The 12,843-nt window shown below is 46.4% G+C and overlaps 1 protein-coding gene and 1 long non-coding RNA gene across 7 annotated transcripts in view; one reads left to right on the forward strand and one right to left on the reverse strand.

Moving 5' to 3' along the window:
* Nucleotides 1-4,247, forward strand: part of RNF213 (ring finger protein 213) — a 133,237-nt gene extending 128,990 nt beyond the window's left edge. For all 6 annotated transcript variants that reach the window (XM_063617268.1, XM_063617267.1, XM_055241778.2 and 3 more), the window contains one exon: nucleotides 1,929-4,247. In XM_063617268.1, the coding sequence (XP_063473338.1) occupies nucleotides 1,929-2,082 (154 nt within the window). In that variant the 3' untranslated portion in view covers nucleotides 2,083-4,247. The remainder of the gene's footprint in view (nucleotides 1-1,928) is intronic.
* The window catches only part of LOC129462103 (uncharacterized), a 41,032-nt gene that overhangs the window by 21,496 nt on the left and 6,693 nt on the right, over nucleotides 1-12,843 (reverse strand). The gene's annotated exons all lie outside the window — the stretch shown is intronic.

Consider the following 12,843-nt stretch of genomic DNA (forward strand, 5'->3'; position numbering starts at 1 on the left):
TTACAAGTGCCAACCACCATGCCCAGCTAATTTTTTGTATTTTAGTATAGAGACGGGGTTTCTCCATGTTGGCTAGGCTGGTCTCGAACTCCTGACCTCAAGTGATCCACAAGCTTTGGCCACCACACCCAGCCTAAATTACCTCTTAATATCTTTTTCTCTTGCGCTTTGTCTCCGTGATGGTTGTGACAGCTCTTTGCATAGAACAGGGGTTCATCTTCTATGCCGTGTGCCACAGTGCTCTATTTCAGCCTTTAACTTTATGAAGTCAAAGCTGACAGAATTTTCCTAAAAGGGTTTCTATACAAAAACACTTACTAGGATCTTCCTTATCCCAGGATTATAAACTAGCCTTTTTTTTTTTTTTCTTTTTTTGAGATGGATTCTTGCTGTGTCACCCAGGCTAGAGTGCAATGGTGTGATCTCAGCTCACTGCAACCTCTGCCTCCTGGGTTCAAGCGATTCTCCTGCCTCAGCCTCCCGAGTAGCTGAGACTACAGGCATGCACCTGCCCGGCTAATTTTTTTGTATTTTTAGTAGAGACGGGTTTCACCATGTTGACCAGGCTGGTCTCGATCTCCTGACCTCAAGTGATCTGCCCGCCTCGGCCTCCCAAAGTGCTAGGATTACATGCGTAAGCCACTGCGCCCGGCCTGTCCTCTCTCTTTTTGTGCTTTCACATACTTGTTTTATTCACCAGTTTATGTTTAGGTGTAAAGTAAGGATTTAACTTGATGTTTTCCTGACTAGATCATCAAACTCCAGTCTTCCTCACCAATATGTTTCCTATTTGCTATCTTCCTCCATTATGCTATGTGGCATATACTACATACATTTATGTTCTTTCAACTTATTCAACAAGTCTTTACTAGCCTGTGCTTTTCATGTAGATAAAAAAGATCCCTTTCCTAGAGAATTTCCAGTCTTTGTTAATGTGAAACATGTAATAGAATACAAGGTTTTTTGAATGGGGAGGCCTTGTTTATGCAACCCTGTAAATAAACTTCACCTTGCTAGAGGGCCTGAAGTCATGTGAAGGGGCCAGCACAGGGCTTGCTCCGTGGACTTCTGTCGTGTTTGTGTACTGCATGTGGGAAGCAGCAGTCAGGCACCAGAGCCTTGAACCCAGGATGCTAGTCCCAGTTCAGGAGCTCAGGTCATTGACCTGAAACTGCTCCTCAGGATTTCTGGGTTTTGTTTTTTTTTTTTTGAGACGGAGTCTCACTCTGTTGCCCAGGCTGGAGTGCAGTGGTGCAATCTCGGCTCACTGCAAGCTCCACCTCCTGGGTTCAAGTGATATTCTTGCCTCAGCCTCCCAAGTAGCTGGGATTACAGGCGCCCGCCGCCACACCTGGCTAATTTTTTTATTTTTAGTAGAGATGGGGTTTCTCCATGTTGGCTAGGTTGGTCTCGAACTCCTGATTTCAAGTGATCCAGCCGCCTCAGCCTCCCAAAGTGCTAGGATTATAGGTGTGAGCCACTGCACCCGGTGTAGGATTTTAAGTCTTAACGAGCATCTTGGTTCTGCTGATGACAACAGGAAAAAGTGACATGAGGGGACTAATTGTTCCCCTTATGTTATATGGGAGACTTTTTTTTTTTTTTGAGACAGGATCTCACCGTGGCCCAGGCTGGAGCGCAGTCGTGCAATCTCAGCTTGCTGTAGCCTCCACCTCCTGGGCTTAAGTGGTCCTCCCACCTCAGCCTCCTGAGTAGCTTGGGACTATAGGCATACACCACCATGTGCCCAGCAAATTTTTGTATTTTTGCTAGAGACAGGGTTTCGCCACGTTGCCTAGGCTGGTCTTGAACTCCTGAGCTCCACTGATCCACCCACCTCAGCCTCCCACAGTGCTGGGCTTACACACATGAGCCACAGTGCTGAGGAGACTGTTTTAAATGCTCTCTTATTCTTTTTGGTTTTTCAGCCTGAGAGACACTCTGGTAAGTTACATGGAAACTAAAGAAAGTGAAATTCTTCCTGAAATGGCATCTCAGTTCCCAGAAGAGATACTGCTCGCCAGCTGTGTCTCAGTGTGGAAAACAGCTGCCGTGCTGAAACGGAATCGACAAATGAGATAGAATTGTTTCCTCAGCTATCTTTGGATGACTTTGGTGAGAAGACTCCTCTCGCCTCGTCTGCGGCGTGGACTTCATCACGGACTGGTGCCTTTGCATTCAGAAGGAGAGCTGTCAGCATAGCACCAAATTCAAGACCAGGGCGTGCTACATGAGCTGACAGCTTTTTGAAAGCCAAACTGTTTCTGAACCATGTATATACATGTTCTGAAACTTTCTCATCATATTATGAGTACCGTTCATTGGGAGATTACAATGAAGATTAGATGAAATTGGAAATAAAGCAACATTGTTTACGTTCCAGGAGACACGTAGCTCAGCCACACACCCAGTAATGATCTGTGCCCGCTCACCTCTGGCACTGCCCACCCCCTTTTTTTTTTTCCAATTCTGTACTCACAAAAGAGAATCTCATTTTCTTCTTTCTTCCATTCCCTTAAATTCTGAGTATTTTACATATATTTCTGGGTTCCCAAGATGATGTGAAAAACTACCAGACTGTTTTTTGTCTTCTCACAAAGACAAGAAAAATCAGGACATTTTGTGAGTGCCTTAAGATCAAACTAACAAGATCTGACCCACACCCTCACAATGAGTCACTGCCCCACTTCAGAGGGTAAGAGCCAAAAGCCTCATTGTGAAAAGCACTGGACATGGACCAGGGACACCGTCAGGACCTTGGTTTTCTCACACGTAAAATGCAGAGTGGATTAATCGCCAAAGATTCTTCTGATCTGATATTTTGAAATTATAAGAGAAACTAGATGACCGTAAACTTGGTCACAGGCCTGGTTCTGGCAGTTCTTTGGGGACTTTTTTCTAGCATTATGCCAAATAAACATGCAGTCTCAGTGTGCTCTCACGTGTATGAATATCTAGTCCTCTCTGTGGTTCTCAGCCAAGACATAAAAACTAGGACTCAGAGCGCATACAAAACCAGTTATGTTTCGGAAAGAGGGAAGAGAGTCCCCGAGCCCGGATCTTGTACTGCTTTTCTCACTGAAGTGTTGCCTTTTTTCTTTCCAAAATCTGCTCTGATACTTAGGACCTCTCTGGACTAATTTCTCTTCCTAGACAGCTCAGCACAGCTATTGATATGTTAGAGGCAGTATCCTTAATATTCATTCTAAATGAGTTAACGACTTAACCTGAAATTGGGCCTAAGGAGTGAGAGCTACAAAAATACAAAATGCGTGTCCAGGACTCAGCCATGCACACCTTGAGCAGCGCTGGCAAGAGGCACGGAAGGAACTGTGCTCCGTTCTCCTCACTGTGATGGTGCCGCCACAGTGTCTGATGAAGGGCAGAGTGACCCAGACTGCAGGCAGTAACTGACTTCACACAGTCCCTGGCATTTAGTCATCTGTGATTGTTTTATCACTCTGGACTGTGCAGAGCCACCTGCCACCGAGATCTGCATTCCAACTGCCTATGAACGGGTGTGGGGGCCGGGGGCTGGCTTGCCATTCTGACTGCCTATGAGTGGGTGTGGGGGCCGGGGGCTGGCTTGCCATTCTGACTGCCTATGAACGGGCGTGGGGGCCGGGGGCTGGCTTGCCATTCTGACTGCCTATGAGTGGGTGTGGGGGCCGGGGGCTGGCTTGCCATTCTGACTGCCTATGAGTGGGTGTGGGGGCCGGGGGCTGGCTTGCCATTCTGACTGCCTATGAGTGGGTGTGGGGGCTGGGGGCTGGCTTGCCATTCTGACTGCCTATGAACGGGCGTGGGGGCCGGGGGCTGGCTTGCCATTCTGACTGCCTATGAACGGGTGTGGGGGCCAGGGGCTGGCTTGCTGACGTCTTCAACTTGAGCTCCTTTGATAACTCAGAGCTGGCCGTCAGGTGGCAGCTCACACCCAGACTCACTGGCCACACCGCAGCAGGACCCAGACTCACTGGCCACACCTCAGCAGGGGGGAGTCGAGTGTCAGTCTCTTTCTGTGACGGCTTTTTTTTCCTTTGGCCTGGGAATTTTTCCCATTTTTATGAAGGGGTTTTCAATTGTTTCATTTTGTATGCTGTGCTTCAAAGCCTTAACTGTCAAATCTTACATTATCTTGTTTGTACAGAAATATACTGGCCTAGCAGAGGCAAAAAAAAAAAAAAAAAGTGAATTTTATTTTACTTGTCATACCTGTCTTAATAAACTGGAGTTTTGCTGCTAAAGAACACTTCTCTCTGGGGGCAGAGCTTCTATTTATGGCACATAGACATCAACTAGGCTTTTGGGAATCATTTGTGGAAATGTCCTTTAGAAGCACCCATGAAGTAGTATGTTCAGACTGTGCACACAGAAAACATGCTCTGCCTTCGAATGTGAGGTGGTAGACTTTTCCTCTGGACAAAATGACAGCAGCCTGGCGACTCCACAGTGGAGTTGAGCGCCACTCCCTGTAGCCGATCTGGGACTGAAACGCTTACACCTCTGCCTCAGAGTCCCCCATGCCCGCCTGAAATGACTTCACTGGAAACAGCAGGGCTGCAGCTAACAGGAGTACAGGTAGGAGCTAACTAACTTCACCCAGGAGTCCACTTGTGGGGTAAGAGAGAAACAGTAAGCCTTCCAGGAGCCCACTGACGTTTGAGTGCTAAAAATGCCCCTTTAGGGGGAAAACTGCATTTTCTCTTCCAAAAAGGAAAGGTTCTTCCAGGCGAGAAACCTGTGGTCTGGAACCACAGCGAGAAGAAGAGGCATGCTCGCCTGCACCGGAAGACTCACTTTGTCTGCCCCGCGCCAGCCTCACCTCACCCTGCAGGTCCTGTTTCTGCCATGGATGCCTCATCACCAACCCTGACCTGCCCCCTCCCAACCCTTTATGCGTCCTCACTCCCACTCATACCCGCCTCCCTGGATAGTTCCCTGCTGCAGAGTTCTTTCTGCTTTCAGCCCTACCTTGGTGGTGATTTACCTGAAAATCTTCACAACTGATCATTATCTCCTTGTCTTCCAGACCTGACTGAAAAAATTAGGTGTGCACACCCGTAATCCCAGCTACTTGGGAGGCTGAGGTGTGAGGATTGCTTGAGCCTGGAAGTTTGAGGCTGCAGTGAGCTATGATTGCATCGCTGCACTCCAATCTGGGTGACAGAGTGAGACCCTGTCTCAAAAAAATAAAAATAACATAAGGACCTTATTGTATGTGCAAATTATTTGCCTTTCATTAATAGTTATAAGACTTTGTTCATGTGTTAACTGAGAAGGCCCTGAGCTATTTCAGTTATTCCTGTATGTTCAGGCAATTCCAATTTAGAACCAAACTTCCAGTGATAAATATTGGGAAGAAAATGACAGCTCAGGGCCATTTTCTTAGGTAAAGCCACTCAAGTCTAGCCATGCGCACAGGCACTAGTGTGCTGAAGGAAAACACCTCTGATTTGATACATAAAGTGTGAAGGTTGCATAAACTGGGGAGGTGGCCGGAGAAAACCTGAGCCTCGAGCTGAGTAAGAATCCAAGCCATGATTAGCATTTATATTGCATTCTGCATTTTTCTCATCCCATCACCTTCGTTAAGTTCAACCGTTACCATTAGGAATCCTGTTTCCAGCTGGAAAAACAAGCACCAGGAAAGTGCATCCCCCCGCCCCCCCCCCAGAGCAACTTTGGTCAGAAGTCACACCTAATCACCCTCTCTGCGGGATACGCTGGGGATAGCCCTTTTGAGGAGGTGGGGTTGTATGGGAAAACAACCTGGGGCCAAAGCAGGAGGAAGCTGGAGAGGCTGGAGGGGCCCGGGGTCCAGCAAGTGCTCCACCAGGCTGCCCCTGCTCAGGTGCTCCACAGCCCTTAAAAAATGCCTTCAGCCCTGCTGTGCTTCCCCTCACACCTAAACTTACTAAAAGGGTCCTACCTTCCCCAGTATTCCTTCATGATCACTGCTACTTGTGCCCTGAAGCACAACAGAACCTCAACCCAGAGGACAGCCACTTCCTCAGAACCTACGATCTTTGCCCCATTGCCACAGGTCCATGAGTGACTCCTAATGACCAAATCCAAGGGCTCCTTCGCCCTGAGCACTCTGGAACCCAACAAAGCCGACACACAGCCCAGCCCAGACGAGCCTGAGTGTGGGTCCTGGCTCTCCCATTTGCCAGCTCTACAGCCATGGCAAGAGGCTCGACCTCTCTAAGCTTCAGTTTCCTTGTCTGTGAAATATCTCTCAGTGCTCTTAAGGGAGGAGACCACCCTTCATATTGTCTTACGCCCAATTTCTGCCTCCAAAGACAGAAGTAAAAACTAAAAGGCAGAAATGAAATCCACAAGCAGACAGCCTGGCGCCACACTCTGGGCCTGGTAGTTAAAGATCGACCCCTGACCTAATTGGTTATGTTATGTATAGATTACAGACAGTGTATAGAAAAGCACTGTGAAAATCCCTGTCCTGTTCTGTTCCCTTCTAATTACTGGTGCATGCAGCCCCCAGTCATGTACCCCTTGCTTGCTCAATCAATCAAGACTCTCTCACACGGACCCCCTGAAAGTTGTGAGCCCTGAAAAGGGACAGGAATTGCTCACTCTGGGAGCTCAGTTGTTGGAGACGTGAGTCTTACCGAAGCTCCCGGCTGAATAAAGCCCTTCTTTAACTCGTTGTCTGAGGGGTTTTGTCTGTGGCTTGTCCTGCTACATTTCTTGGTTACCTGACCAGGAATTGAGGTGATTAACGGATGGTCCAGGCAGCCCCTTAGGCGGCTTAGGCCTGCCCTATGGAGCATCCCTGTGGGGGACTCCAGCCAGCTTGAGTGATGCGGATCCTGAGAGAGCTCTCAGGTAGGCAATTGCCCCAGTGGAATGCCTGGCCAGAGCGGCGCATGGCAGGCCCCCGAGAGGGATCAACGCAGTGGCTGAACACCGGGAAGGAACTGCCACTTGGAGTCCGGACATCTGAAACTTGGTAAGGCTGGTCGTTGGAACTTGCCCACTCCATTTGAGTGGAAGCGTGGCCTGATTACCCACGGCGTGCCTGTACCAGCACTTTGGTTTTTGTTTTTGACTTGACTTGGATTGCGTGATATTTTGGTTTTGGTTTTGACCTGGCTTGGATTTCCTGATACTCTGATTTTGGTTTTGATTCTGGTTTGGTGTAAACTGTAAAAGTGTGTGTGTGCCCTTTTTACCTGTTCTTTGTTTTGTGGTATGCCTGTAGGGTGAGCATGATGTTTTGTCTCGAAGAAGCATGGGTCAAGCACAATGTAAGCCCACCCCACTAGGAACTATGCTGAAAAATTTCAAGAAAGGATTTAAGGAAGACTATGGAGTACTATGACACCAGGAAAACTTAAAACTTTGTGTAAGATACACTGGCCAGCATTAGAGGTAGGTTAACCATCAGAAGCAAGCCTGGACAGGTCCCTTGTTTCAAAGGTATGGCACAAGGTAACCTGTAAGCCAGGGTACCCAAACCAGTTCCGGTACATAGACACTTGGTTACAGCTGGTTTTAGACTCCCCACCCGCCCGCCCCAACAGTGGTTGAGAGAACAACAGCATAAGCGGCTGGCAGAGGCGAGGAAAGACCAGCAGAGAGAAAGAGGAAGAGACAGACAGACAAAGAGGGAGTCAAAGAGAGAAAGAGACAGAGGCAAAAGGAAAGTCAAAGAGAAAGAGAAAGAAAATCAATAGGGAAAGAAAAAAAAGAGATACATATACAAGTAGTAAGAAAAAAAAAAAAACACTGTGCCCTATTCCTTTAAAAGCCAAGATAAATTTAAAACCTATAATTGATCATTGAAGGTATACTCCATAACCCTATAACACTCCAGTACCACTTTGTTGTCAGTGTAAACAAGGGCATATCCCGAAAGCACTGAGGCCTTCCTATCAAAAATCCGTAACCCAGTAACCCATGGATGGCCCAAATGCATTCAATCTGTAGCAGCAACTGCTTTGCTAACAGAGAAAAGTAAAAAAATAACTTTTAGAGGAAACTTCATTGTGAGCACACCTCACCAGTTCAGAAGTATTCTAAGGAAAAAAAAAAAAAGGATGATTTAACATTAACTACTGAAAATTCTCTTAACCCAGCAGGTTTCCTAACAGGGGATCTAAATCTTAATTACCATACAAAGGCCCGACCTGACCTAGGAAGAACTCCCTTCAGGACAGGATGATCTATGGTTCCTCCCAAGTAATTAAAGGAAAAAAAAAAAAAAGCCATCTATACCAATTCTAAGTTAATTTGGACAAAACAAGGTCTTACTAATAGCAAAGGATAATTAAAATCCCCAGCTTACAAGGTTTTCAACAAAGTAAAGCTTGCTAAAAGTTAACAGTGTAACATGTATTATAGTAACTTCTAATCTTGTGGCCTTAGTCTAGTCCACAGACATAAAAGTAGTTCGCTTTGGAAAAGAATGGTTATCATCTTCGGGAAAAAAAAGGAGGCCGGGCGCGGCGGCTCACGCTTGTAATCCCAGCACTTTGGGGGGCCAAGGCGGGCGAATCACGAGGTCAGGAGATCGAGACCGCGGTGAAACCCCGTCTCTACTAAAAATACAAAAAAAAATTAGCCGGGCATGGTGGTGGGCACCTGTAGTCCCAGCTACTCAGAGAGGCTGAGGCAGGAGAATGGCGTGAACCCGGGAGGCGGAGCTTGCAGTGAGCCGAGATTGTGCCACTGCACTCCAGCCTGGGCGACAGAGTGAGACTCCGTCTCAAAAAAAGGAAAAAAGGGGGGGTGGGGGCAGAATTTACGTAAAAAGAGTGTTATATGGTAAATTCTTGCCCTGAAATAAATTAACTGGTTGTTTAAAGAAATGTTTGTAATAAGTCAGAAAGGTGAGGTATGTCGAAGAATTGTCTGCGAAAGTCGTGAAAGACAAAAATGTTATAAAAAATTATGCAAGAAATGTTGTATAATTTAAAAGTAACTAGGCCTCCTAAATGTAAAACTATTGGAAAAAAAAAAACAGTTTATGTGCAAGTGTCAGGCCTCTGAGCCCAAGCTAAGCCATCCCCTGTGACCTGCACATATACATCCAGATGGCCTGAAGCAACTGAAGATCCACAAAAGTGAAAATAGCCTTAACTGATGACATTCCACCAATGAGATTTGTTTCTGCCCCATCCTAACTGATCAAAGTACTTTGTAATCTCCCCAACCCTTAAGAAGGTTCTTTGTAATTTCCCCCACCCTTAAGAAGGTTCTTTGTAATCTCCCCTACCTTTAAAGAAGGTTCTTCGTAATTCTTTGTAATCCCACCCTTGAGAATGTGCTTTGTGAGATCCACCCCCTGCCTGCAAAACATTGCTCCTAACTCCACCGCCTATCCCAAACCTACAAGAACTAATGATAATCCCACCACACTTTGCTGACTCTCTTTTCGGACTCAGCCCACCTGCACCCAGGTGAAATAAACAGCCTTATTGCTCACACAAAGCCTGTTTGGTGGTCTCTTCACACAGATGCACGTGACATTTGGTACTGAAGACCCGGGACGGGAGTACTCCTTCTGGAGACCGGTCCCTGTCCTCGCCCTCACTCCATGAGGAGATCCACCTACGACCTCAGGTCCTCAGACCAACCAGCCCAAGGAACATCTCACGAATTTCAAATCGGGTAAGCGGTCTTTTCACTCTCTTCTCCAGCCTCTCTTGCTACCCTTCAATCTCCCTGTCCTTCCAATTCCAGTGCTTTTTCCTCTCTAGTAGAGACAAAGTAGAGACAAAGGAGACACATTTTATCCGTGGACCCAAAACTCCGGCGCCAGTCACGGACTCGGGAAGACAGTCTTCCCTTGGCGTTTAATCACTGCAGGGACGCCTGCCTGATTATTCACCCACACTCCATTGGTGTCTAATCCCCACCGTTCCAGAATAAAGCTGTGTCCGTCAGACAGCCAGCGCGATATCTCCTCTTCCTCCTGGAAGTGGCAAGTACTCTCCCCTACTTCCCTTAAACTCACATTTCTGAAGAACAATAACCTTTATGAGCCTAATACATCCCTTCATTCTATTAGGTCTATCCATTCTTACCCTACTCTTTGCAACAGGGCTTTACGCAGTCACCCCCACTACTTGGACTGCACCCCAAAAACTTGTCATCCCTACTATCTTCTGTCTAGTCATACTCCTATTCACCATTCTCAACGACTCATAAATAACCTGCTCTTGTTTACACTGCCCGTTTACATTGTTTCTCCAAGACATCACTGCTGATATCTCCTGGTGATATCCCCAAACCGCCACTCTTGACTCCTGCTTGGAGTGGATAGATGATCTTTGGTGGCAGGGTACCTTCCAATACTTCTGCCCTGATGAAGTTCTATTCTTTACTTTTATACTCACTCTTACTCGCATTCCCATTCTTATGGCACTCTCTACCTCTCCCCAGTTACCTCCAGCATACTATCAATCTCACCCACTCGCTCCTCACTACCTCCAATCCTTCTCTAGCAAAGAATTGTTAGCTATGCGTTTCCCTTTCTTCCTGCTTTTACACAGCCATCCCTGCTCTACAGGCCAACTGGGCTACCTGTCCTGTCTCCCTGCACCTCAGAACCTCCTTTAATAGCCCTCATCTTTACCCGCCTGAGGAACTTCTTTATTTTCTAGATAGATTTGGTGAGAACTCCCCAGACATTTCACACCAACAGGCTGCCACACTTCTCCGCATCTACTTATGGCACCTTTCTCCTTATGTCAGTTCCATCCCCCCCATATTTGGACCCTTAACCACACAAACAACCATCCCTGTTGCCGCTCCTTTATGCATCTCCCGACAACAGCCTACTGGAATTCCTTTAGGCAACCTTCCACTGTCCAAATGTTCCTTTACTCTTTATCTCCAGAACCCAGCCACACGTTACCAAACAGATGGGAGCATTCCAACTTCGCATTACTGACAAGCCCTCTATCATTACTGACAAACTAAAAAACATTGGCAGTCACTATTGTTTAGGAAGACACCTACCCTGCATCTCACTCCATCCTTGGCTACCCTCCCCAGCTAGTCTGAATCTCCTCCTAGCCCCTCTTCTTGCTTATACCGAGCCCTATGAATAGCAGTGAAAGGTTACTCGTAGACACTATGCGCTTTATCATACACCATGAGAACTGAACCCCTCCCTCTACACAGTTGCACCACCAATCCCCATTATAATCTCTAATGGCTGCTGCCCTTGCTGGACCTCCAGGATTCTGGGTGCAGGATTCCTCTTTGAGTTCACCCTCTCACCTTGCCACTTTACATTTCCAGTTCTGCCTGACACAAGGTCTCTTCTTTTTAAGTGGCTCTTCCACCTACATGTGCCTACCTGCCAACTGGACAGGCACTTGTACTCTAGTCTTCCTTACCCCCAAAATCCAGTTTGCAGATGGGAACAAACAACTGCCTGTCCCCCTCATGACATCAACACAACAAAAAAGAGTCATCCCACTAATCCCTTTACTTGTGGGTCTGCTTTCTGCCTCCACTATTGCACTTGGAACTGGAATAGCAGGCATCTCAACCTCTGTCACAACAGTCCGCAGCCTCTCTAATGACTTCTCTGCTCGCACTACAGACAGATCACAAACTTCATCTGTTCTCCAAGCCCAGGTTGACTCTTTAGCTGCAGTTGTCCTCCACAACGGCCAATGCCTCGATTTACTCACTGCTGAAAAAGGAGGACTCTGTATATTTTTAAATGAAGAGTGTTGTTTTTACCTAAATCATTCTGGCCTGATGTATGACAACATAAAAAAACTCAAGGATAGAGCCCCGAAACTCGCCAGCCAAGCAAACAATAACGTTGAACCCCCTTGGACACTCTTTAATTGGACGTCCTGGGTATCCCAATTCTTAGTCCTTTAATACCTATTTTTCTCCTTCTTTTATTCGGACCTTGTGTCTTTCGTTTAGTTTCTCAATTCATACAAAATCACATCCAGGCCATCATCAATAATTCTATATGACAAATGCTCCTTCTAACAACACCACAATATCACCCCTTACCCCAAAATCTTTTTTCAGTTGAATCTCTCCCACTGTAGGTTCCCACACCGCCCCGATCCTGCTCGAAGCAGCCCTGAGAAACATCGCCCATTATCTCTCCATACTACCCCCCAAATTTTTCACCGCTCCAAAACTTCACCACTACTTTGTTTTGCTTTTCTTATTAATATAAAACAGGAATGTCAGCCCTCTGAGCCCAAGCTAAGCCATCATATCCCCTGTGACCTGCACAGATACATCCAGATGGCCTGAAGCAACTGAAGATCCACAAAAGAAGTGAAAATATCCTTAACTGGTGACACTCCACCATTGTGATTTGTTTCTGCCCCATCCTAACTGATCAATGTACTTTGTAATCTCCCCCACCCTTAAGAAGGTTCTTTGTAATTCTCCCCACCCTTGAGAGTGTACTTTGTGAGATCCACCCCCTGCCCACAAAACATTGCTCCTAATTCCACTGCCTATCCCAAACCTACGAGAACTAATGATAATCCCACCACCCTTTGCTGACTCTCTTCGGACTCAGCCCACCTGCACCCAGGTAAAATAAACAGCCTTGTTGCTCACACAAAGCCTGTTTGGTGGTCTCTTCACATGGACATGCTGACACAAGGTGTATAAGAAAAGTAAATATACCTTTGGTAAAAGGATTATAAGAAGGCATAAGAATGTACATTTTTACCTAGATTAAAAGGTTAAAAATTTTTTTGAAGGTTTAAGCAAGTTTTAAAACGTTAATTATAAAAAAAATTGTGTGTAAACAATATTAGCTAAAGTTAAAGGGGTATCATCCAGTTTTTCTGTGAACTGGACATTAAAGTAAAAACACAATGG

This window comes from Symphalangus syndactylus, chromosome 14, assembly GCF_028878055.3.
Source record: "Symphalangus syndactylus isolate Jambi chromosome 14, NHGRI_mSymSyn1-v2.1_pri, whole genome shotgun sequence".
NCBI lineage: Eukaryota > Metazoa > Chordata > Mammalia > Primates > Hylobatidae > Symphalangus > Symphalangus syndactylus.